Below are 22,623 nucleotides of genomic sequence, written 5' to 3' on the forward strand. Positions count from 1 at the left end.
GACCACTGCCCTAGCACAATGCCCACAACAGCCCCCACGGTACCCAGGATGGAGCCAGGGCTGCTCTGCCACTCAGCGATATCCTCAGCCCCTTTCTACTGTTCATTTTGAGACAGGATCTTGCTAAGTTGCCCAAGCTGCCCTCCAACTTGCCATCCTCCCGCCTCAGCTTCCTGAATCACTGGGATTACAGCATGTGCCACTTGGCTTTATTTTTAACAGCCCCAACAGGAAACAGCTCTAATATCCATCAATAAGGCGATGGAAAACCTGTGATCTATCTCTACAGTACGGGACAGCCCAGCAATAAAGCCAGAATGAACTATTAATATAATAATATGGATGAATCTCAAAGTAATGATACTGAGTGAAGGGTGGGGGGCGGGCAGCAGTAGATAAAAAAGAGTAGTGCTGCCAGGCACGGTGGTGCACACCTGTAATCCCAGCAGTTCAGGAGGCTGTGGCAGCAGGATTGTGAGTTCAAAGCCAGGCTCAGCAACTTAGAGAGGCCCTAAGTAACTCAAGGAGACCCTGGCTCTAAATAAAATACAAAGGGCTAGGGATGTGGCTCAGCGGTTAAGCACCCCAGGTTCAATCCCTGGTACCAAAAAAGAGAGTGCGGTGTGATTCCATTAATATACAATCTTGGAAAATGCCAGCTGATCTATAAAGATGAAAATCAGGTCAATTGTTGCCTGGGGAGCTGTGGAGGGAGTAGAGGGAGGGAGGGTCTCCAAGGGCAAGAGGGAGCTCTTTTGAGTAATGGGTACACCCTTGATGTTGACTGTGGTGATGGTTTTACACATATAAGTAAATAAAATAAAGGTATTGTGTCCAAATAAATAAATAAATAAATAAAGATATTGTGTTCACCTATAACTTAAAAATTTTTTAAAAATTAAAAACATATGCCCCAAACCATCAAATTCTGTACTTTAAATATATACAGTTTATTATCCATCAATTATATTTCCATAAAACCGTTTTTTTAATTTAATTTTATTTTTTTTCAAACATTTTTTTAAGAGAGAGAGAGAGAGAGAGAGAGAGAATTTTAATATTTATTTTTTAGTTTTCAGTGGACACAACATCTCTGTTTGTATGTGGTGCTGAGGATCGAACCCAGGCCGCACGCTTGAGCCACATCCCCAGCCCTCCATAAAACCTTTAAAACATATTTTGTTTATTTATTTATTTTTGTGGTGCTGGGGATGGAACCCAGGCCCCTGTACATGCTAGGCAGGTGCTCTACCACTGAACTACAGTCTCAGCCTCAAAAACATATTTTTAAAATTCACTCAGCCTGGGTGTGGTGGCTCATGCCTGTAGTCCCAGTGATGTGGGAGGCTGAGGCAGGAGGATAGAAAATTGAGGCCAGCCTTAGTAATTTAGGGAAAGCCTCAGCTACTTAGTAACACCTTGTCTCAATAAATAAATAAATAAAAGCCTGGGGATGTAGCTCAGTGGTAGAGCATCCAATGTTCTATCCTCAGTACTGCAAAAACCCAAAACAACCCACAACTTATTTGTTATATGTAAATTAAACTCCAACAAAGGGAAGAGGGGAGGAGTAGAGACCACATCCAGGTGCCTGACCTGGTCTCAGGGATTAGCTCTTGTAGCCTCACCCAGGCCCCCAGGGTTTGTTCCTGCTAACTTGGAGCACCCCCAGAGAGCTCCCCTGCATCAGCTGCTCTGAGCCCAGCTGGGACACTTGGGAGGCAGGCTCTTTCCTGGCCCTGATGGCCCAGCTCAAAGGACACAGGCTGGGGGATCCCAGGACCCTGGACTGGAGCTATGGTCTATCATCAGAATTAGAATTCAGCGGGGCTGGGGCTGGGGTTGTGGCTCAGAGGTAGAGTGCTCGCCTACATGAGTGAGGCACTGGGTTTGATCCTCAACACCACATAAAAATAAAATAAAGGTATTGTGGGGCTGGGGCTGGGGCTCAGCAGTAAATGCTTGCCTTGCATGTGTGAGGCCCTGGGTTCGACCTTCAGCACCACATATAAATAAATAAAATAAAGGTATTGTGTCCAAATAAATAAATACATTGTGTCCACCTATAACTAAAAAAATTTTTAAAAATTAAAAAAAAAAAAAAGAAGAATTCAGCAGGGCTGGGGTACAGTTCAGTGGCAGAGGGAGTTGATCTCCAGCTGGTTAAAAAAACTACACAGAGAATCCAGTGCAGACCCACCTATCTTCCCCTGGGGTCCCCACAGTACTCACGAGAGCAGTTACCCTTCTGGACAGGCGGGCTGTTCATAGATGATCCCACTGTCCCCAACAACCAGTCTGATGGGGATTATTGGCTCCATTTACAAAAACGGAGGCCCAGAGTGGCCAGAGCCAGCCTGGACCCCGCAACCAGGGGCAGCCTGGAGAACACGCATGCTACTGACTGGGCCTGCTGAGGGCCCAGCCACGGTCCTGGGTGGGCGGGGAGGAAGCATTTCTCCTCCCTGGGGCTCTCTGAAGGCACAGAGAGACGCCTGGAGGGAGCAGGAGTGGTAGTAACTGTTAGTAAAGGCATCACCTCTGTGTTTTGCAGAGCAGGAGACACTGGAGAGAAGGTGCTGCACAGGTGAACGGTGTGCAGTGTGCAGGGGGCAAAGTCCTCCTCCTCCTCCCCCTCCTTCTTCTTTTTCTTCTCCAATACTGGGGGCTGAACCCCATGGGTGCCTTACCACTGAGCCACATCCCCAGCCCCATTTTGTATTTTATTAGAAACAGGGTCTCACTGAGCTGCTTAGGGCCTCGCTAAATTGCTGAGGCCGGCTTTGAACTCAAGATCCTCCTGCCTCTGCCTCCTGAGCTGCTGGGATTACAGGTGTGCGCCAATGCACCCAGCCCCTCAGCCCTTTTTTTATTTTATTTATTTATTTATTTTGTGGTGCTGGGGTGGAACGCAGAGCCTTGTGTATGAGAGGAAAACACTCTACCAACTGAGCTGTATCCCCAGCCCCTTATATTTTATTTTGAGACTAGGCCTCACTAAATTGCTGAACTGGTCTTTGAACTTTTGATCCTCCTGCCCCAGCCTCCCAGGTAGCTGGGATTGCAGGTGTGCGCCACCACTACCCTGCCACGCCACTGTATCCAGCAGGGGGAAGAATCTTGATTAAGTGGCCCCTTGGTGGGCCTGGTTCTGCAGTTAAGACGTCTGTTTGGCTTTTTTCCCACCTGTCAGATGCACCAGGTGTTGTCCTACTAGCAGGGGCCTGAAGTGCTGGGGAGCGAAGGCACCAGGTTGGAAAACTGGCTCCCCTGCTTCCCACCTTTGCACCCCATCTCCCCTCTGCCAACTTCAGCCTCCTCATCTGCAAAATCCTCACGGGACTGTAATGCCGAGAACATGTACCCAGCACACAGAGGCTGCTGGGTGTCATAGCCATGTGGTTCTGTCCTTGTCACTAAGTAATCAATGAAGATTCGAAGACGCATTCCTCGCCCAGGGAAGTTTCAGTCCAGTGAGACAGCGTATCTTCAAGCCACTTAGAACTTACAAAGACTTTCACAAGGTCACAGTCCCTACTACCCTCTCTCCAGTGTGACTGGGCATCAGACAGGGCTCAGCCCTGGATTTGGGGGCAGAGCCAGGTATTTGTCCCTAGGCAGCACTGGTCCCCTTAGTAGAAGGCTTGGTATCCCTAGTCCCACTCAGTGGCACATGCCCGTCCTCTCAGCTACTCTAGAGGCTGAAGAGGAGGATGGCAAGTTCCAGGCCAGCCTGAGCAGCTTAGCCAGAGCCTGTCTCAAAATAAAATTAAAAAGGGCAGGAGATGTGGCTCAGTGGTAGAGTGCCCTGGGGTTCCTCCCCAGTACCACCCCCCACACACAGAAAGAATGAAAAAGCTCAGAATCTGCTGATCTTCAGACACTAAATATCAGTGGCATCCCCTCCCCATGGCCACACGGAACAGACACAGTGTTTCAATGACACCTCTGCAGTGTACGCACCCCCATGCCTCCCAGAGGAGGTCCACCCTGCCCCCTCTCTGCAGACTCTGGCCCAGCCTATTGTCACTGACTTTCCAGTTCTCAGGAGGTGTCACAGGGATAGGGCATCCCAGTCCTGTCCAGCGCCCTGCTCTGGGGTCTCTAGCCAGTCCTTAAGCACAGTGGCCAGCACCCACCCCAAAGCACCACATCTCTCTCCCCCACTCCACCCACCTTCCTTTTTGACCTTCTCTTTGTTTCTCACCAAACAATGGCATCTGTCTGCCAGACTGTGGCCTGAGGAAGGTGGAGACTAAGTCTCAGTCCCCCTGACCCACTTGGCATGTGGGAAATATTTTTGGAATCCAAGATTGTCCTCATTCTCTCCAAAAAGCCCAGAGGAGAGAAAGGAAGGAGGGCCAGGCTGGGGCGGAGGGGACCCGCCCTGAGTGGGCCCAGCCTCACCGCAAGCTTAGTCACTGGGAGGGCGGGCCGGTCTGCAGTGCTGCCATCCTGGAAGGCTCTGAGTCACCAGCTGGTGAGGGGCAGCTGCAGCCCAGCAGGAAACCAAGGCTAGTGTGAGGAGTGGGCGGGGCTGGGGGCCGGCACCCCTTCCCTACTAGCCCCAGGAACAGGGAGGGACTGTCCAGTGGCCGCTCAGTGCCCAGATCTCCAGGCCTTGCTGGGAGTCAGGAGTCTGGTTGATCCTTGGAGGCTTACTCTGGAGGAGGGGGTGGGAGGGGTCGTAAGATTTTTGCACAAGTCACCAGGACACAAGGGATTCTTGACAAGGGACATAGGACAGGCACACACTGAAGTCCTGGGAAATGCTGACCCTCTTCAGCAGGGCACTTCAGCCGGCAACTTGTCTCCAAATAGCTGAATCTCAAAAGAAGGGTGAGCCCAGTGATTTCAGTTCTAGAAATATGTCCCCAGAAAATAATTATGAAAGCAAGCGTCCAGTCCTAGAAGAGGTGGTTGTTGTTTTCATTTCTGGGGATCCAACCCAGGGACTTGGCATGCTAGGCTAGTACTACCACAGGGCTACACCCAGGAGAATAGTTTAACGGAGCCCACTCGATGGGATGGTACACTGCCACTAAGAACTAGTAGATGAGCCTCTAATCTGTAATCCCAGTGGTTTGGGAGGCTGAGGCAGGAGGATCATGAGTTCAAAGCCAGCCTCAGCAATTTAGTGAGGCCCAAGGCAACTCAGCAAAACCTATCTTTAAATGAAATATGAAATAGGGCTGGGAATGCGGTTAAATGCTCTTGGTTTCAATCACAGGTACCAACAGCAAAATATATAAATAGTAGATGAACCAAGTGTTTTAGTGCACCCCTTTATTCTAGCCACTTGGGGAGAGCAAGGCAGGAGGATTGCAAGTTTGAGGCCAGCCTGGGCAACTTATGAGACCGTGTCTCAAAAAAAAAAAAAAGAAAAGCCTGTGACCTGTGAATGGAGGACAATGGTAGCGCAGCCCCGGATCCCATCCCTGGTACAAAAAAATGTTAAAAATTAGCAGATGAATGCAGGCCTGGTGGCACACACCTGGAACCCCAGCGATTTGATGCATGTCCCGGAAGTCATCTTGGCTGAACAGTGGTGAAGACGGAAGAGGCAGAGGACTGCCCAGAAGTGTGCAGCCGCACGCTGTGCGAAAGCGGGAGCTCCTGTCACCCTTGTGGTCCTGCTGCAGTCTCACTTGCTGCCTGCCTGCTGCAGCACCACTGACCTGGCATCAGTGCCTTTGGGTCTAACCCAGAATCAAGACCTGGGAGGGTGGTGGGCGCCCACTCTGGGAGGTCTGCAAGCAGAGGACGGGCCTGGCAGAGCCGCTGTAGAAAGGACTTTGCTGCCCAGGGAGGCGGGCTTGCCGTGGCAGTGTGATCCTACACAAACCCATGGTGTGTCCTCTATGCTGCTCAGCCAAGCTCCTGCTTCACTGCCATCAGGGAAAGAAGCAGGCCCGGTCCTCAGAGAGGAAGACCAGCTTACACAGATAATCATTTGCAAAGTAAAACAATCGAGTGTGCTGACTGCAATGGAGGAGGAGCACACAGGACACTGGGGGAATCCTAATGGGGGCCTGGCCTAACTAGGGGTTGGAGCAGAAAGGCTCTCCCAGGAGGGGAGAGCCTAGAGATCTAAAGGGTGAACGGTCCTCGAGAGGCAAGATGGGAAAAAGGGAATCACTATTTCATAAACCCTGTGGTAGGATGGAGCATGGCTAGTTTGAGGAGGTGAAAGTTTGGGGTAGCTGGAGAAGGCTGAGAGGAAGAGGGACAAAGAGGAGGCTGGCAGTACCCTCAAAATGCCACGTTCAGGAGTCTTGACTTTGTCGGACAGTGGGAGCTACAAAAGGCTTAAGATGGGGAAATGACCCGGCCGTGTCCAGGGGGAATAAATGGGAGGCTGGAGGCAGGGAGGCCACCAAAGGACCAGACAGTTGCTAAGGGCAGGTGTCGTGGTGCCTGGGTCTTGGCATGGACGGTGGTGGAACTGGGGGGAAAGTGGCAGCCTCACCACTGAAGAAGCAGGAAGGGAGGTCAGGGGACAGGTGGCAGAGGCTGAGGGCTACGGCTCCTTCCACCATTCAGCAGGTAACAGAGGGGAGGTCTGGGCCGGGTGCCAGGGTCCCTTCGGCTCAACAGGCCATGCCAACTGGGTAAGCAGAGGCGGACACGTGATATTCCTCCAAAACAAAATCCTGGTCATTCACACTCCCTGCTGTTCACTGAAGGTGTTTGTTTGTTTTTTCTCCTGGTCTGTTTCAGGTCTGACGGGTTTGTGGGGTGAACAGAGCCGGGGCTCAGAGCCAACTGGGAGGGAGAGTGCTCCTTCTTCCTCCAAGACCAGGAAGGGGCATTGCCTGAGCCTCCACTGAAAGCTCTGGGCAATGCCTTCCCTTCTCTGGGACTCGGGCCAGGTTCTGGCTCCAGCCTTCTAGACCCTCCCTTTCAAAGTGAAGTATTATTATTCTTCACCTTTGGGTCCTAGTTTCCAAAAGTGCTTTAGGGTGGAGCCGGGTGGGGCAGCCCTGCAGCAAGGCAGCTTGGCAGAAGCCACTTCCTGACAAAGGACTGATTAGTCAGGGGATGTAGGTGGCATTCTCTATTCAGCAAGGGACCCAATCTCCCCTTCCTGTCCTAGATTGGGACCATTCCTACTCTTCTGTCCACATCCCTGGTGTGGGCCATAAGAAGGGTCAGGAGAGCCTGGTGGGTAATCGGCATTCAGAGTCCTGGAAAGAGCAGAGACCTCCCCACCCCTATCCCAAAGCATCAAGAAAATCTTGCTATAGAAAGAGTTCTTCCAGCTGGGTACAGTGTAACCCCAGTGACTCTAAAGGATTGCAAGTTCAAAGCCAGGCTCAGCAACTTAGTGAGGCCCTATGCAACTCAATAAGATCCTGTCTCTAACTAAATAAAAAATATAAAAAAAGGGCTGGGGATGTGACTCAGTGGTTAAGTACCCCTGGGTTCAATCTCCGGTACCAAAAAGAAAGAAAGGAAGAAAGAACAAAGGAAGGAAGGAAGGAAGGAAGGAAGGAAGGAAGGAAGGAAGGAAGGAAGAAAAAGAGTTCTTACAGCTCAGCATACCTGTGACCTCAGTGACTGGGGAGGCAGGAGGATTACAAGTTTGAGGCCAGCCTTGGCAATTTACTAAGATCCTGTCTCAAAATAAAAAATAACAGGGCTGGGGACGTGGCTCCAAGGTACAGTGTGCTTGAGTTCAATACTTATTACCTTACCCCCCCCAAAAAAAAAACAAACCCACAAATGATAATGTGTGAAGAAACAGTTCAATTTACTTGAAACCAAAAGGTGAACACCAAAATGTCCTCACACATAAAGGCAGGGGTTTCCAAATCTTTAGAGTTGAGAAATCCTCTGCTAACTTCCTGGAATCCTTCATAATGCTGACAACTATATTCATTTTTCTTTCTTTAAAAAAAAAAAATAGCAGGACTGGGGTGTAGCTCAGCGCTAGAGCACTTGCGGAGCATGCTTAAGATACTAAGTTTGATCCCAGCCTTGAAAAAAATAAAAATAAAAAAAACCCAGCAAAAAAACTTCATAGTAACATACACCTGTAATCTCAGCTGCCCATGAGTCTGGGGCAGGAGGATCACAAGCTCAAGGCCAGCTTGGGCAATTTAGCGAGACCCTCTCTCAAAATAATTAAAGATAGTTCAGGGTGTGGCTCATGGTAGAGTGCTAGCCAGCACATACTGGCCCTGGGTTCAGTCCCCAGTACAACAAAAAACAAAACCCCTCCATCCCTCCCCTACCTGAGGACGCTAACATGCAGTCGGAAGCTGAGAACTCTTAGAACTTTACAACTCTTCCCAGAATAAAGTAGAAAATGTCCCTTTCCAGTGTTCAACTTGCCTTCCCATCTAACCCCTCCCCCTCCCTTCCCTGGGGAAGGTCTTGGAACAGTCGCGTTGGCCAGGGTCCCACAAGGACTCATCTTTTTTTTTCCCCCTATCACCAGGAATCGAACCCAGGGGTGCTTACCCACTGAGCCACATCCCCAAACCTTTTTATTTTTTTACTTGTTTTCTATTTTGAGACAGGGTCTCACTAAGTTGCTTAGGGCCTTGCTAAGTTGCTAAGGCTGGGTTTGAACTTGCGATCCTCCTAATACCTTAGTCTCCTGAGTTGCTGTGATCATGGGTTTGCACAATATTTGGCTTATTCCAGAATTTAACTAAGGATTGATGCATACATACAATGAAATGTCATTTCTGAAATATTCTCAAGTTTAGGGCTGGGAATATAGCTCAGTGGTAGAGTGCTGGCCTAGCATGCACAAGGCCAGCAAAAGAAAACTCCTCAAGTTTATTCAGCTTAAAATGTAAAATGGGCACAATCATTCTTGACCCAGAAGTTTGGGAGGACTGTGGGTAATAGGGAAGAACATTGGCACAGCACCTTGTGTGTGACATATGCTGCACCGTTTTTCTTTTTTTTAATATTTATTTTTTAGTTCTCGGCGGACACAACATCTTTGTTTGTATGTGGTGCTGAGGATCGAACCCAGGCCGCACGCACGCCAGGCGAGCGCGCTACTGCTTGAGCCACATCCCCAGCCCCAGCCCTGTACCATTTTTCTTGAAGCTGCACGGAGCAGGCTCCTTCTCACCAATCAGGTTTCCTGGTGACAACTCCTCCAAGAGGCCTTCCTAGACCACCTTCTTAGGTGGCATCCCCCCATGTCTGTCACCTTATTCCATCTTAATATTTGTCTTAACTGAAGCCGTTTTATGTATGTTGTCTTTCTCCCCAGCATGAGAATGTAACAAGGGCAGGGACCTTGAATATCATTTTTTTTTTAATTTAAAAAAATATTTTTTAGTTGTAGATGGATACAATATCTTTATTTATTTATTTATCTTTTTATGTGGTTCTGAGAATCGAATCCAGTGCCTCACATGTGCCAGGTAAGCACCTCTGAGCCACAACCCCCGCCACAGGGACCTTGACTATCTGACCATCATGCTGATGGATCCCCAACACTCAGAATAGCATCTGACACCCAGGGCTCCATATATTTGTTTTGTTTTGCTTTGCTTTTTTTTTTTCTTTTTTTTTTCATTTAAAATTTCTCAAAGCATAATTGACATACAATAAAATGCATCCATCTGAAGTATACAGTTTGATAAGTTTTGACAAATATGTACTCCTATTACTCCTAGCAAACTAGATCAAGAGTTCCTTTTTCTAGGCATTAGCTTGAACCCCACTACCACCATTTCTCCCCAAAGATGAATGACTTGCTGGAACTGGCTCTAGGGTTTGGTGGGAGCTTCTCACATGCATCCACAACACTCCACAGTTTACAATGCCTTTCTACTTTTGACACCATGATTGCTTAGAGAGGTTAGGTGACATGTGACCATCCAGCTCCTTCCACCATCCAGCAGGTAATAGAGGGAGGTCTGGGCCGGGTGCCAGGGTCCCTTCTGCACAACATGTCACTTCAGTCAAGAGGGCAGGTCTCTGGGCTGGGAGCCTGGCATGCCGGGAGGTTTGTGGGTGCTACACAGGGAAGGCTGGGGAAAGACTGCTTGTGGCCCTGCCTCTTTCCCAACTGGGGCCTGGCTGAGGAGAAGCACTGGGGTGTCCAGATGCCAGCCAGCTCCAGCTGTCTCCTCCCTGAGCAGAGAAGTCCTCTAGTCCCTGTAGTTGGGGCTACAGGAAAAATGAAATGAGGTTCCTAACATCACTTGCTTCTGGTTGTTAGAGAACATGAGACAGGGCGTCACGAGACCTGGCCACTGGCCAGATTTTGCCCTGGCCTTACTGTGCGCCTTTGGCAAGTCACTCTTCTTCTCGGGGCCACCTCTGTAGGAGGGAACTGGTAATCCCTGCCAGTGTGATTTCAGTTCCACCCGATGACTCTCTGCTGCTCTTCAGAGGCCAGTCTTGCATCCCTTCTCCCTGGAATACTGTTTCCTGGTATCTGCTGCCACAATTCTTGTTTTTTCAACTTTTAGCTCTGGTACTACCCTCTGTGACTGTCCTCAAAACAGAATGTTCTGCTCCTTCCTCAAGTTTCTCTACGTTCTTGAGGGCAGGGACCGTGAGGAATAATAGAATGACAGTTCTGTTTATTGAGAGATGACCAGCCATATGCCAGGCACTATGCCCAGATAACACGTGTTAAATGAGATAACACGAGGCACTGTGTTATCTCATTTAATTTTCCAACCATGCCTCCTTAATCCTACTTGACAGAGGAGGAAAGTGAGGCTCAAATAGGCAGTGCCACTTGTCTAGGGTCACAGAGGGTAGGGCAGCTTGGGCTTTCTCACCTTTTCATTTCCAGCATCTTGCAGAGGGGATGGCACATGGATGTCTATCCTCTACCTGCTGAATGACTGGTGACTGGATGCACGAATGGGTCCACAGTGTGGACTGGTGCCAGTAGTGTTCACTGTTATCATTTGTTGCCTTATGCCAAAATGACTGTAGGAGCTGTCCAACGACAGGGTGGAAATGCATAGAGAAGGGGTGAGTGCTCAGTCACTGGGGATAAGCAAGTAGCAACTTGATGGCCCTTGACAAGGACACAGGGCAGACCTGAGCATCAGCAGCCAAGGAAGGCCTCTGTCACCCCAGTCTACTCCTCCATGTCCTTGGGCAGTCCTGAAACTGAAACGCATTCCTTAGTTACTAGTGACCCACCCATGCCCAGCCCCACAGTCGAAGTACCCAAAGTCCATGCCAGCTCCTGGCTTTTCATTCCCACAGTCTTTTGCAAACTGTAAAGTGCTATTACTTTTTCCATTTCTAATCTGTCCTGTCCCACAAACTGCCTCTTAAATGAAATGCCCCTATGCTGGATTGGAAGAATCCTCTCCTGGCACTGGCTTCCTGGTGCCTTTGGGTCCAAGCGCTCCGCGTCCCCCGCCCCATTTCCGTCCTTAGCTATTGTGCAAGACAGGCAGGCACACCTTCTGGGGTAGGTCGGGTCAAGGCCAGGGAACTTTGAGAGCCAGTGGCTGCTGGAGGGACAGGGGGCCGCAGCAGCAGTGCAGCGGCGCAAAAGCCGAATTCCGGCACGTCGGCCCAGGCGTGCCCATCCAGCAGCGCGAGGAGGGGAGGGGAGAGACCCCGGCTGCAGCCCCCGGCAGCCCGTTCTTTCAGATTCCCCCACCAGCCCCTTTCTTCGCTTCTGTCCCGTGCGGGGCGCGCTCTGCTGGTCTCTCCGGGGTGTCCTTTTCAGGGATCGTCTTTGTCTGGGTCTCCCGCGGTCCCGGCGTCCCCAGTCTGGTGCCCCGCCTGCCGCGGCGGGGGCGGGGGCGGGGCCAGGCGCGGGGGGGCGGGGGCGGCGCTGGAGGCCGAGGCGGCCGCGGCGGGCGGGCGGACGCGGCTGGAGCTGGAGCCGAGGCCGTGGCCGGGGCGGCGGCTCAGCGGAGCAAGGGAGCGGGGCGGGGCGGACCGGGCTCCATGGCGCCAGCGGCGTCAGTCTGAGCAGCGCGGGCAGCGACTGGCGGCGGCCGGATCGGGCCACGGCTCCTCCTCGCCATGGGGGACGTGCTGTCCACGCACCTGGACGACGCCCGGCGCCAGCACATCGCAGGTGAGGAAAGCGCATCGCGTGCGGGGGTTCCGCCGGGAGCCCCCGGGCCACGCCCCCACCGGGCCCCGCCGTCCTGGTCCGGGAGGGTCCTGCGAGAGTCAGGCCTGAGGCCAGGCGGGAGCTGGTGCGGACCGTGTCCTTCGCCTTGTTCCCTCCGAGACTGGGCACCCCTTCTCGTCCCCTTGTAAGCTCTTAAGGAGACTGGGACCCCGCCTTCACTGCCGTAACTCCCTCGGGGCCCGCTTTGAGGATACCTCACCCGTTACCCCAGATCGAGCATCGAAGGGGTCGCATCCTGTCCCCGCACCCTGCCCAGCAGCGTTCCAAGCCCACCCTGTACCCTGTCTGGAATTTGCCCCACACAGCCAGATCCTCCTGACCCTTTTCCGTAGCTGCGCCGGCCCCAGCTCGCCCTGGCCCCAGCCCCAGTACACGTGGCTAAATCTTCCAGGGGAAGGGCCCTGTAGGGCCCAGGACAGATCCGGACAGTGGGACTAGCGATAGCCGGGATTCGCTGGAGGGGGTGGGGTCTCTGTCCTTTGACTCAGACTCTGTAGGGTGCTCCTGCTGGCAGCAGCAGCCCGGATGGGCTGGTCAAGGCCAGAGCCAGCCCTTTCAGGTCCAGTCCGCAACCCCTTCCTTCAGCCAGTCCTGCTTTCAGCCCGTCACTGCTCTGTGGCCTCTTCTCAGAAAGGAGCTGCCCAGAAAGCTCATGGGGAAGCCCCAGGGTTCTGGACTCCTCCTGGAGAATGGGAGATGGGGTGAGACTGTCAGGCTGACTGAGAACCCCTGCTCTGGCTGCCCTTCTGGGGCAGAGAGGCCGCCCCCGGGTGGAGTCCAGCGTTTGTTTCCCAGGCATTCCATCTTGGACGAGTTTCTTAATGTCCTGGCACCTGGGCTTTTACCTCTTTGAAATGGGATCAGTGACACCCTTATGATGGGCTGCTGAGAGACCTAAATAAGCCAGTTCATGTAGCTTGCTTGGCACATGGCCTGGCATAGAGGAGGCACTGGTACTGGGGTGACAGGTGAGTTGGGTGGCCTGTCTGGTGGACCCCGCGTTCCCTGTCTGTGTATATTTATCTGGATGCCCTGTGGAGTTTCTCAGCTGTGTTCTCTGTCCTCTCTAGATAGCAAGGACGCCTTAAGAGTAAGGACCAGGTGTTCCTTAACCTCGAGTCCCCAGGTCCCCACCCTGGTTGGGCACAAGGGAGGTGCTGGAGGAGCCCTGCCAGGGACTGTAGCCTTTGGCTGGTGGCCTGAACTCTCTTTTGTGCCAGGCCCGGGCTGGGCACAGGGGCAGGGATGATATAAAATGAATCAGACCCTTTAGCCTCCGACCGGTGGGGGCGGTTAAGTCCTGGAAGCCTCTTGCAGGAGGAGGCCTGGACTCTGGAAGGAGGAAGGGCCTGGGCGGAGCTTTCCTGTCGGTGGCAACCTCCTGGGGCTCAGTAACAGTCCCTCCATTCAGGACCTCCTGTTGGGGCCCCTCACCAGGCTTGGGTGGGGTGTGCTGCTCTTTGGCCGGTTTTTTCCTCTCTCCAGGCCCAGCTCAGCTCTCCCATCTTCCCAGCTCCTGGGCTGAGAGCTGCCAGGCCACCCCCTGTCCCCCTGGCCACTTACAGGGTGGAGACAGCCACAGAAGGTGAAGTGTCCACTGCTGGAGAAGCTGGGTTTGTTACCAGGCTGGAGAGGAGAAGGTTTGCAGCCTCTCCTCCCAACACTTGAGTGCTATTAATAACCCTCTTCACATGCCTCGGATTCCGGACAGCTCACCTGAGGGGCCTCCTAAAGTTCAGGGGTGGGAAGGGGACTGCTGGGAGGGGAGCCAGAGGAAACAGCTGCCCTGGAAATCTACTGGAGAAAAATGAGGCCAACCTTTGCCACCTCCAGCCATCCGTGCACCCGCCTCAACCAGCCCACAGAGCAGTGGGTACTTCCAGAGCAGACAATTAGAACTCCAGATCCCTCCCTACCTGGGACGGCCCCTGAAGAAATGTCACCTCTGGGAACATGCCTTCCCACAGTGCCCTGAGCTCCCAGGCCTGTTGGGGTGCTGTGGCTTGGTCTGCCGCCTCACGCCTGCCCCGAGCAGGTGCAGGTGAATGCCAGCCTGCAAGTCCTGGCAGAGGTCAGGCCTGCCCCTGCCCACCCTGCTGTTCTTGCACCTTTCATCCTGAGATTTCAAAGCCTCTGGCAGGCAGGGGCTTGTTCCTGCACCAGCAGCCCTGGAGCTGTCGCAGGATGGTTACCTCCTACCTAGTAGGGGAGAGGGGAGAGTCCTGGCCTGGGAGCCCTCAGGCCTGAGTAACCTCAGGCATCTGGGCCTTGGTTTCCAGAGCTGTGTGCCACCGAAGACCAAAGTCCCATTCAGCTCTAGGGCCTAACCATTTCAAATTTTCTCAAGAAATCTCTAGACTCAGTCAGCTCAAGGCCCCAATATAGACTTCACCAAGCCTTAGTTGGCCTGACCTTGGGCCAGCATCTCAGTCTCAGTTTTCTTATCTATAAAATGGGAATAATAATAGTAGCTACCAGCTAGGCACACCTGGGAGGACTTAATGTGATAAAGCAGGTAAGAAGCTCAGCCCAGTGCTGGGGGCTTAGGAAGCTCTCAGCAAACAGTTGCTACTATCTTTGAACTTGCACTTTACTTGTGTAAGTGGGTTCTCAGGGAGCAGGGCAAGGGGCTAGTGTCGTAGCTGTGGTTTCTCAGAGGTTTGATCAATTCCTGGGGTCAGGTGGGCAGATCCCTGGATTTGAGAATCCACCTGGGTTTTTGGAAGCCTTGACTGCTATGTTCCTTCAGCCTTGGCAAAAAGTGTGAGTGATGTGGGCTCTTTGGAGTGGGTCCAGATGCTAGGGCATATGATGAGTGGCATGAGCTAGAACTTATAGAGGTGGCTGGATTAGACAGCCTACTTTTTCCCTTTGGGCCCTTTTATGGGGGGTCCCCGAGCTGTCTGAGGGATTCAATGCAAATGATCTGAGCTACATAAAGTAAGATGCCACAGGTGACTGGGTGAGGGTTGGGGACTGGGTCCCTAGTAGGACATTACCTGGGTTGGGGGAATCCCTTTCTGTGTCTGGGATAACCCGGAGGACTCAGCCCACCCCACATACTCTGTAAGGTTTGCAAGGTTTATCCCTGAGAGGGCGGGCGTTCCTAGCACCTGTGCTTCTGGACGCTCCGCCTCTCTGCAGGTCTCACCTTTCCCCTGGCTAGGTCTTTTCTTTTTTAATAGCAGCTTTATTGAGACATAATTCACATAGTGTACAATCCACCCACTGAAACTGTACAATTCAGTGGTTTTTAGTATATTGATGATGGCGCAACCGTCGCCACACTCAATTTTAGAACATTTTCAACACCCATAAAACAAGCTCCGCACCCAGGGGCAGTCTCCGTCCTTTCCCCACAGTCCTCCAGACTCCAGGCAACCTTTGTCTTATTGCAAAAGTAATGCATGCAGCAACGGAGGCCGGGAAGGTAGAATAGGAGCGCTCCACCGGGCGTGGTGGCTGGGGATCCAGCTCCGCGGTAATCCCGGTGGTCAGGAGGCTGAGGCAGGAGGATTGAGTTCAAAAGCCAACCTCAGCAATTTAGCAAGGCCCTTAGTAACTGAGCAAGACCCTGTCTCTAAATTAAATATAAAAAAAGGCTGGGGATGTGGCTCAGTGTTAGGTGCCTCTGGGTTCAATTCCCAGTACCAAAAAACCCTAAATGGGAGCTCCTCCATCTTCCTTCTCATGCATCCTTCCCTGGGAAGAAATGATTTGTTTGGCTTGTCACCGATTCCAAACATACCTTTCCTGGTGTGCACTCATTCACAGAGCCTTGTTTACAAAGGAGATTCTATTCTGTGTTTCTGTGGTTTGACTTTTTTCCACTGGGTAAATTGCGGACATCTTCCCACGTGGGATACACAAGCCTGCCCCTTTCTTCAGTGGTGGGTCCGTGTGCCGGGGTGGTTTATTTAGCCAGCCCCTGGTAATTGGCGTTGGGTCGTCTTTGCTAGTATGCGCAGGGTGTGGCTTGAGCCTCTTTGTAAATATCCTGCACAAGAAGCTGGTATCATGCCTCAAAATGGAACTCCCGGGAAACATTTTGATATATTGACACAGAGCCTTTGAAAAGGTGGGGAAGACCCTCTTGCCAGACAAACCTCAGTATTGTCACTTGATGGAACCCATGGCCGGGCAAGTGCTCTGCCACTGAGCTAGATCTCCAGCCTTTTTAAACCACTGGATGAGAGGAAAAAGGTATCCTGTTTGTTTATTGAGTAAAACAAATAATGACTTTTTCCAAATTGATTTAAAAAAATCTCCTTCTCCACATGTGGGAGTGGCTACAGTTGCCAGAAGAAAAGGGATGCTGTTCTGCTTTCGGGGCCACCCCTGCCCTGGTGTGGGGCTTCCTGGGCTTTGCAGAGAGGCCTGGAGGGGAAGCAGTGCCCAGGCTGCCCCCTGCCAAGGTCTGGGTCAGCCCCTGGAGTGAAGCGTCTGGGGACCTGGCTCCCTGGGGCCCAGTCTTACATAAGCCCTTTTGTTGGCTTTGACCCCGCCCTCCCCTCACCCAGTCTTCTGAAGTCCTCTACTCTGTTCCTCTCCTACTGCCCTGGCCTGAGCTCTGACCTCCTGGGGGCCTCCCGCCTCAGCCCCAGGCCTTCCCACACAGGATGCCAAAAGAGACCTTTCTCCACTCCAACCCGGCTGGCTGCCCTCCCTGCTGCGGGAGAAAGGAGCGGAGCCGCTCGCCCCGCCCTGCCCGCCTCTCCCCTCTTGTAGTATTTCCCTCCTGAGTTTATTTTATATGTTGCTGAGACTGTGACTCAAGCCTGGATCTTGCTTCTTTTCTAAACGATTTGTAATAAACATCTCTCCCAGGTCCTTTGAGCCTCCCTGGAAACACTCTGGGTGCTGGATCTTATTCCATCTCAGGATACACAGGCATTTTCTTAGCTTTTCCCCAAATGCTGGTTTTTGGGTTGTCTCTTCCATGTTGGTTTCTGGGGCAGGCGGAGTCCCGGTGTTTGTCTCCTTTCTGGTGCTGGCCAGCCTCCCTGCTGCAGAAGGACAGGTGAAGACTGACTCTGCCTCCCCTGGGTCCACCCCTCTGGACATTTCGAGGGAGCTGGACACCTCTGAGCGTCCTTTTAGAGCTAGTGGCTTAAAGCAGCTGCCATGAGCTGGGGACGTGGACCCATGTCCAGTAGCTTCCCTGGCCTGTGGCGCGCGAGGACTGATGCATTTCCTGTCTGAGGGTGGTGGTTGATGGAGTGGGGAGGGGCAGTCGTGGGCCTCTGAGTGATAACCTAGACTAGCTGTCGTGTGTGTGTGTGTGTGTGTGTGTGTGTGTGTGTGTGTGTGTGGTGCTGGGGTGGAACTCAGGACCTAGCACATGATAGACAAGTGCTCTACTGCTAAACTACACCCCCAGCCTCCTGATCCACTTTTTTAGTGTATAGGGGGTGGGCAGATTGGGACTTCCAGGCATCCCACAAAGTAGGCAGGTGGCAACCTTAGGGGCAACCTTTACCAGCTCAAAAATAAATCTCACATTTAGCAGTTAGGATTGGGATGTCACCATGGATCGATATTTTCCTTACTCATAAGATAATGCTAACTATCCTTTAACTGAGCACTTACTCCGTGCCTGGATTGTCTCATTGAATTCTCATGTCCGTGGCAGGCCAGGACTAGGGAGGGTGTTTCAGATCTAAGGCACTGAAGCCATACACCCCTGTGGCCTATAGCTCCTGGTATCCAGATTGACCAGGTGGGGGTCAATGTGGAAAAGGCCCCTAAGAGAGCAGATGTGGCCTAGGGAGGGAGGAGGAGGAAGGGCTGAGTGTGTCAGTGGCTCCCGTAGGTGCGTGAATACATCCCACCCGGCATTACTCAGCGTGAGGTGCACAGTCTCTGTTTTCCTTCAGTTCGCCCCCCTTCTCCCCGCAGGCAGAGCCCGTGACTCATTCAGCTTGGTCTCTTCGCAGCAGGATGAAGCATCATCCCTGTGGCCGCAGAAATTCCTGAGCTGGTTTTCCTTCCCCTGCCCCACCCCGTCCACTTCCCTGCCTGAGGAAGAGGGGTTTTCTGCAGCTGGGCCTGGGCAGGGAGGAGGGCAGAGGCCTGGGTTTAAAACCTTCTAGGGTGAGGCAGAGCCTGCTCCTCTCCTGGTAGAGTCTTGGGGCCTGAGTCACGGGAAGCTGCACAGAAGATCACACAGATTTTAAAACTGGAAGAACAGGAAGTGCCCGCCTGTGAGGGAACCTACTCCACCCCCTGGGTCTGGTCCCCTTTTGGAGATGTGCTGCCCAGGCTTATAGAGCTGAAGGGACTGCCTGGCCACACAGTGGATGGGAGCTCTGGGGCAAGGCTCTGCAGCCAGGTGGCTCTCCCACCAGATGGACTGGGGGCAGATCCGATCCTCTGTGAGTTTCAGGTTCCCCTGTAAAAGACGATGACAGTTCCGCCTTCTGGGAGTGTGAGGATCAGGTGTGACAGCCCCTGGACAGGCAGCACAGGGCTGATAGTGGGTGGTAAAAATACCATGAGTGACAGTTTTTGTGATTGTTACTTTACTGAGCAAACTTGATAACCAGGCAAATCCGCCAGGTCTGTCCTGAGCCCTCAGGCATGCCCAGCACCTGCCAGGCACCTATCCGCCAGGTCTGTCCTGAGCCCTCAGGCATGCCCAGCACCTGCCAGGCACCTTGGAATGTGGGCAGGCCCCAACTGGGGGACCACCTGCTTATGGTCCTGAGCACCTGTTTTCAGCATGTACCTGCAGGGCCGAGAGATGGATGAGGTCACACAGCGAGTCAGCTGTTCAAGAGCATCATCCACTGGCACTGGGCAGGTCACGAAGGAAAAGGGTGAAAAGACAAGTAGGAGTGCACAGCCCTACACCCCTCACTTGGCCACGTGTCCAGAATTAGACCCATCTACCTTGAGCCTGGTCCCATTGACCCTTTGCTGTGTGACACTGGACCAGTGCTTATGCCTCTCTGTGACTTTTATCCTCATCTGTGACCTCAAGACCAACCTCTGCTCTTGAGAATTCTCTGCCTCTGAAACCCTTTCCGAGGGGTCTCAAGGTGCCGTCTGAGACCAGGAGCAGGTGGGTTCTTGTGTGGAAATAGGGGCACAGGCCTGTGAGGCCTTCGGGGGTGACGGGCTCTGGCCCCGATCCGCGTGGTTGGTCTTTCATCCACTCAGGAGTAGCTGGGAGCCCTGGGAGGGAGCCCTGGGACCCAGGGAAGGACAGAGCACTTGTGCAGCATTGGCAAGGCCCACGTTGGAGCCTCAGCACTGAAAACCAAATGTTACGGAGCCCTTCCTGTGCCAGGCCTGTGCTGGGGACACTGGCACACAGATTCCTCCCTGGGAGAGGGCTGTGTCTGGGTCCTGGCCCCCCACCCCAGTGCTTCAGGAGGAAGTGGTACAAGGTGGGGGGGATCAGCTCCTCCTGCCTGGGATGAACCCAGTGGTGAGAGGAGGCCTGGGCCATGCAGGTGGGGGTGGGGCAGAGTCAGGCGACCCTGTAAGTATGGGGCATGGAGTGACCAGGCCTCTGACCGTGACTTGAGCGTCGGGGTTGTCTGATGTCCGTTAATTTTGGCTTACAGGGTTGACGGATCCTCTGCAGGGCTGGCAGGTCCTGCAGGATTTGGGGTTATTTTTCAGTGCAGGGGATTGAATCCAGGGGTACTTTACCACTGAACCACAACCCCAGCCCTTTTTGTTTTTTGAGAAAGGGTCTTACTAAGTTTCCCTGACTGGCCATGAAAGTCTTGTGATCCTCCTGCCTCTGCCTCTGGAGTCCCTGGGATGACAGGTCCCAAAGCCTTGGTTTCTGCCCCTGCAGTGATGGGAGAAGGCATCCTGTCCTCCTGGACAGCCAGAGACTGAGAACCTTCTTCCCTTCCAAGGGCGGAGGAGAAAGAGGGCTAGCACCTGAGAACCTGGCTTTGAACTCCTGCCTCCATTACCCTGTGATCTGGAGATGCCCTCCCTTCTCCAGGTCTCAGGCTCCTCGTCTGTAAAAGGCACAGGAGTAGCTTCATCCTGCTAGGTCATCGTGAAGGGTCAGCGAAACGATGTAGCTGAGCTCTTTGATTTTTCAAGAAACACTGGTTCCTGGTGTTATTAATGTGGTGTAGAGGTCCGCAGTAGGACTCTGATTGAGATAGCCCCACCTCTGGGGGACATCAGAAGTGTAGGGTGTGGCTGAGACAGAATGATCACAAGTTGGAGGACAGGTTCAGCAATTTAGCGATACCTGTCTCAAAATAAAAAGGAAGCTGGGTGTGGTGGTGCACACCTGTCATTCCAGTGACTCTGGAGGCTGGGGCAGGAGGATTACAAATTCAAAGCCAGCCTCAGCAACTTAGCGAGGCACTTAGCAACTCAGTGAGACCCTGTCTCTAAATAAAATCCAAAATAGGGCTGGGGATGTGGCTCAGTGGTCAATCTGAGTTTCAAGCGATTGAAACCAATAAACAAACAAATAAATAAATAGGGCTGGAGATGTAGCTCAGTGGTAGTGGCACTGGGTTCAGTCCCCTATTACTCCCCTTCAACCATGTAGGGCCTGGAGCAGAGCCCTGGGTGCAGGGTCCACCTGCAAGAGGGGGACCCAGCGATACCCGGACATCCAGGAGGCAGAGGAAGAAGGAATTGTGATTTGTAAAATGCAAATCCCAATTTTCTTCCTCACCTACCAGGAGCCCTTTGTGGGGTGCTGACTGGGAAGCAGGTGCCCCAAGTTGATGCCCGGTGACCTTGTGGCGCGTCCTCTGCTCATCTGCCCCTCCTCCTCACTTTGCCTTCCCACAGGCCTAGGGCTGAGTCGAAGGCACAGAGCAGGTAGGACAGATGTCTGTTGTGTGAGGTGGCCTTGCTGTCGAAGGAGGAACTCGTTCTGAAGGCAGGATTGTGCCCTGGGGGTGAAACAGTGACCTGAGCCCTGCTTGCATGGAACTAGTGCTGGCCGAGAAGGTTCCATCCAGCCGGGTGAGCTGTGCCTTGTGTTACAGAGACACGGACGAGCCCGGGTTGGGTTTCTGCACTCATCCCTGCTCAAGAGAGTGCCTGGCCCTAGCTGGGTGGCCACAGGGTTCCTGCAGGGGACATGTGTGGCCTTGGGCCAGTTGCTCTTCTCCTCAGAGCCCCTGTTGTCAGTAGTAAGATGGGACTGGTGTCCCTGCCTGAGTCGTTGGAAGGTTCTGGAAGATGCCATACATAGTTCCTGGCCTCTGTAAATGGCAGTTGTATTTTAGCTGTGTTCCTGGGGAGCTATGTGGCTTTGGCCCTGGACTGTCAGGGGTTTCAAGGGTGATACAGACATGGTGGAGGGGAGCCCGCTGATAGTACGTTTCAGTTTTGCCCCCCACCCTTTTTTTTGGTGAGGATAGTGTTCTTTGGAAGGTGAAGGGGTGAAAAGAGAACAGAGCTTAGGCTTGGGGAGGGTGGGCCCTGCTGGGCCGTGGGAGCGTGACTTGCATGAAGGGGGCTCGCAGAAGACTGCCGCAGGCCCTGGCCTTGAGCTTGGGGCAGCTGATTGGCAGTGGCTGAGTTTCTTTCTCTGGCTCAGACCCCTCCTCAGCCAGGAAGGCCCCCTTGAAGCCCTCTAAGCAGCCCTGCCTGTATGTCATTATTGGTCAGCAGAGGCCAGAGAAAGGAAAGGGCAGGCCCAGGACCTTAGATACTGCAGGGGACCAGGACTCCCCACCCCAGCACGAGGCCCCGATGGACCGGCCCAGACAACAAAGGCAGGGTCAGGAGGCCTGGCTGGGCTGGGAGGGGCTGCCAAGGTTATAATTTTGAAAACCGAGTAAACAAACAAGCCCTGGGTGAGAGAAGCGGCCCTGTGTGTGAGGACACAGCCTAGGCCTGTCCACAGCAGACAGCCAGGTGCTGTGTCTGGTTAAAAATAGCCAGAGCCTCTCCTCTCCACCCCCACTCCCATATTTAAGGCTGCCAGGAAAAGGGGAGGGGGAGATGGCAGGCCTTCCTTTCTGGGAATGGGGCCCCACCCCCCAGGCTGACCACTGGGACAGCCCTCTGGGCTCAGCTTGGGACGGTTGCAGCTCATTGGTAACTTTGGTCAAGGTGCGGCTCCCCTCTGGGTCTCAGTTTCCCCATTTCAAAGTCGGGGTGAATAAGCAAGGCCTTTCTCTTGCCCCGACCTGAGGCCAGCTGGGATCTCAGAAGATCTTCATTTCTTTTTGGCCAGAGGCAGGCGCCCCTCCTTGGAGCAGAGGGGTTGCTTTCTCAGTGACCCTATAGTCTGCCCGGCCCTGGAAGGCTAAACCCCCAATTCAGGCTGGACCGGGCTGTGCTGTCTCGGCTTTCCTGTTTTCCTGTTGAGATTGTGGTGCAATCTGAGAGAAGCTGCTCTGGGTTCTGCCTGCAGCCTGGGGGCTGGGCAGCTCTCCTGGCCTGGATCCCTCAAGCCCCAGTAGGGCCCAGCCGACTTCCTGTGCAATTAGGGACCAAGCCCCCACCCTCCCTCCCTCTTCCTGCAGTCTCCTGGATGGGTCTAGAGTCCAGCTCTGTGGATGGGAGACCACCTGGTCTCA

The 22,623-nt window shown here is 53.2% G+C and overlaps 1 protein-coding gene and 1 non-coding gene across 2 annotated transcripts in view; one reads left to right on the forward strand and one right to left on the reverse strand.

Moving 5' to 3' along the window:
• The first annotated feature begins 11,838 nt into the window (after nucleotides 1-11,838).
• Nucleotides 11,839-22,623, forward strand: part of Niban2 (niban apoptosis regulator 2) — a 47,671-nt gene continuing 36,886 nt past the window's right edge. The window contains exon 1 of the mRNA XM_076845455.2: nucleotides 11,839-12,037. Coding sequence (XP_076701570.1) covers nucleotides 11,983-12,037 — 55 coding nt within the window. The 5' untranslated portion in view covers nucleotides 11,839-11,982. The remainder of the gene's footprint in view (nucleotides 12,038-22,623) is intronic.
• LOC143393272 (U12 minor spliceosomal RNA) lies at nucleotides 17,510-17,662 on the reverse strand. Its single transcript, XR_013090569.2, has one exon. It is a non-coding gene; the product is annotated as a U12 minor spliceosomal RNA (small nuclear RNA).

This window comes from Callospermophilus lateralis, chromosome 2, assembly GCF_048772815.1.
Source record: "Callospermophilus lateralis isolate mCalLat2 chromosome 2, mCalLat2.hap1, whole genome shotgun sequence".
Lineage (NCBI taxonomy): Eukaryota > Metazoa > Chordata > Mammalia > Rodentia > Sciuridae > Callospermophilus > Callospermophilus lateralis.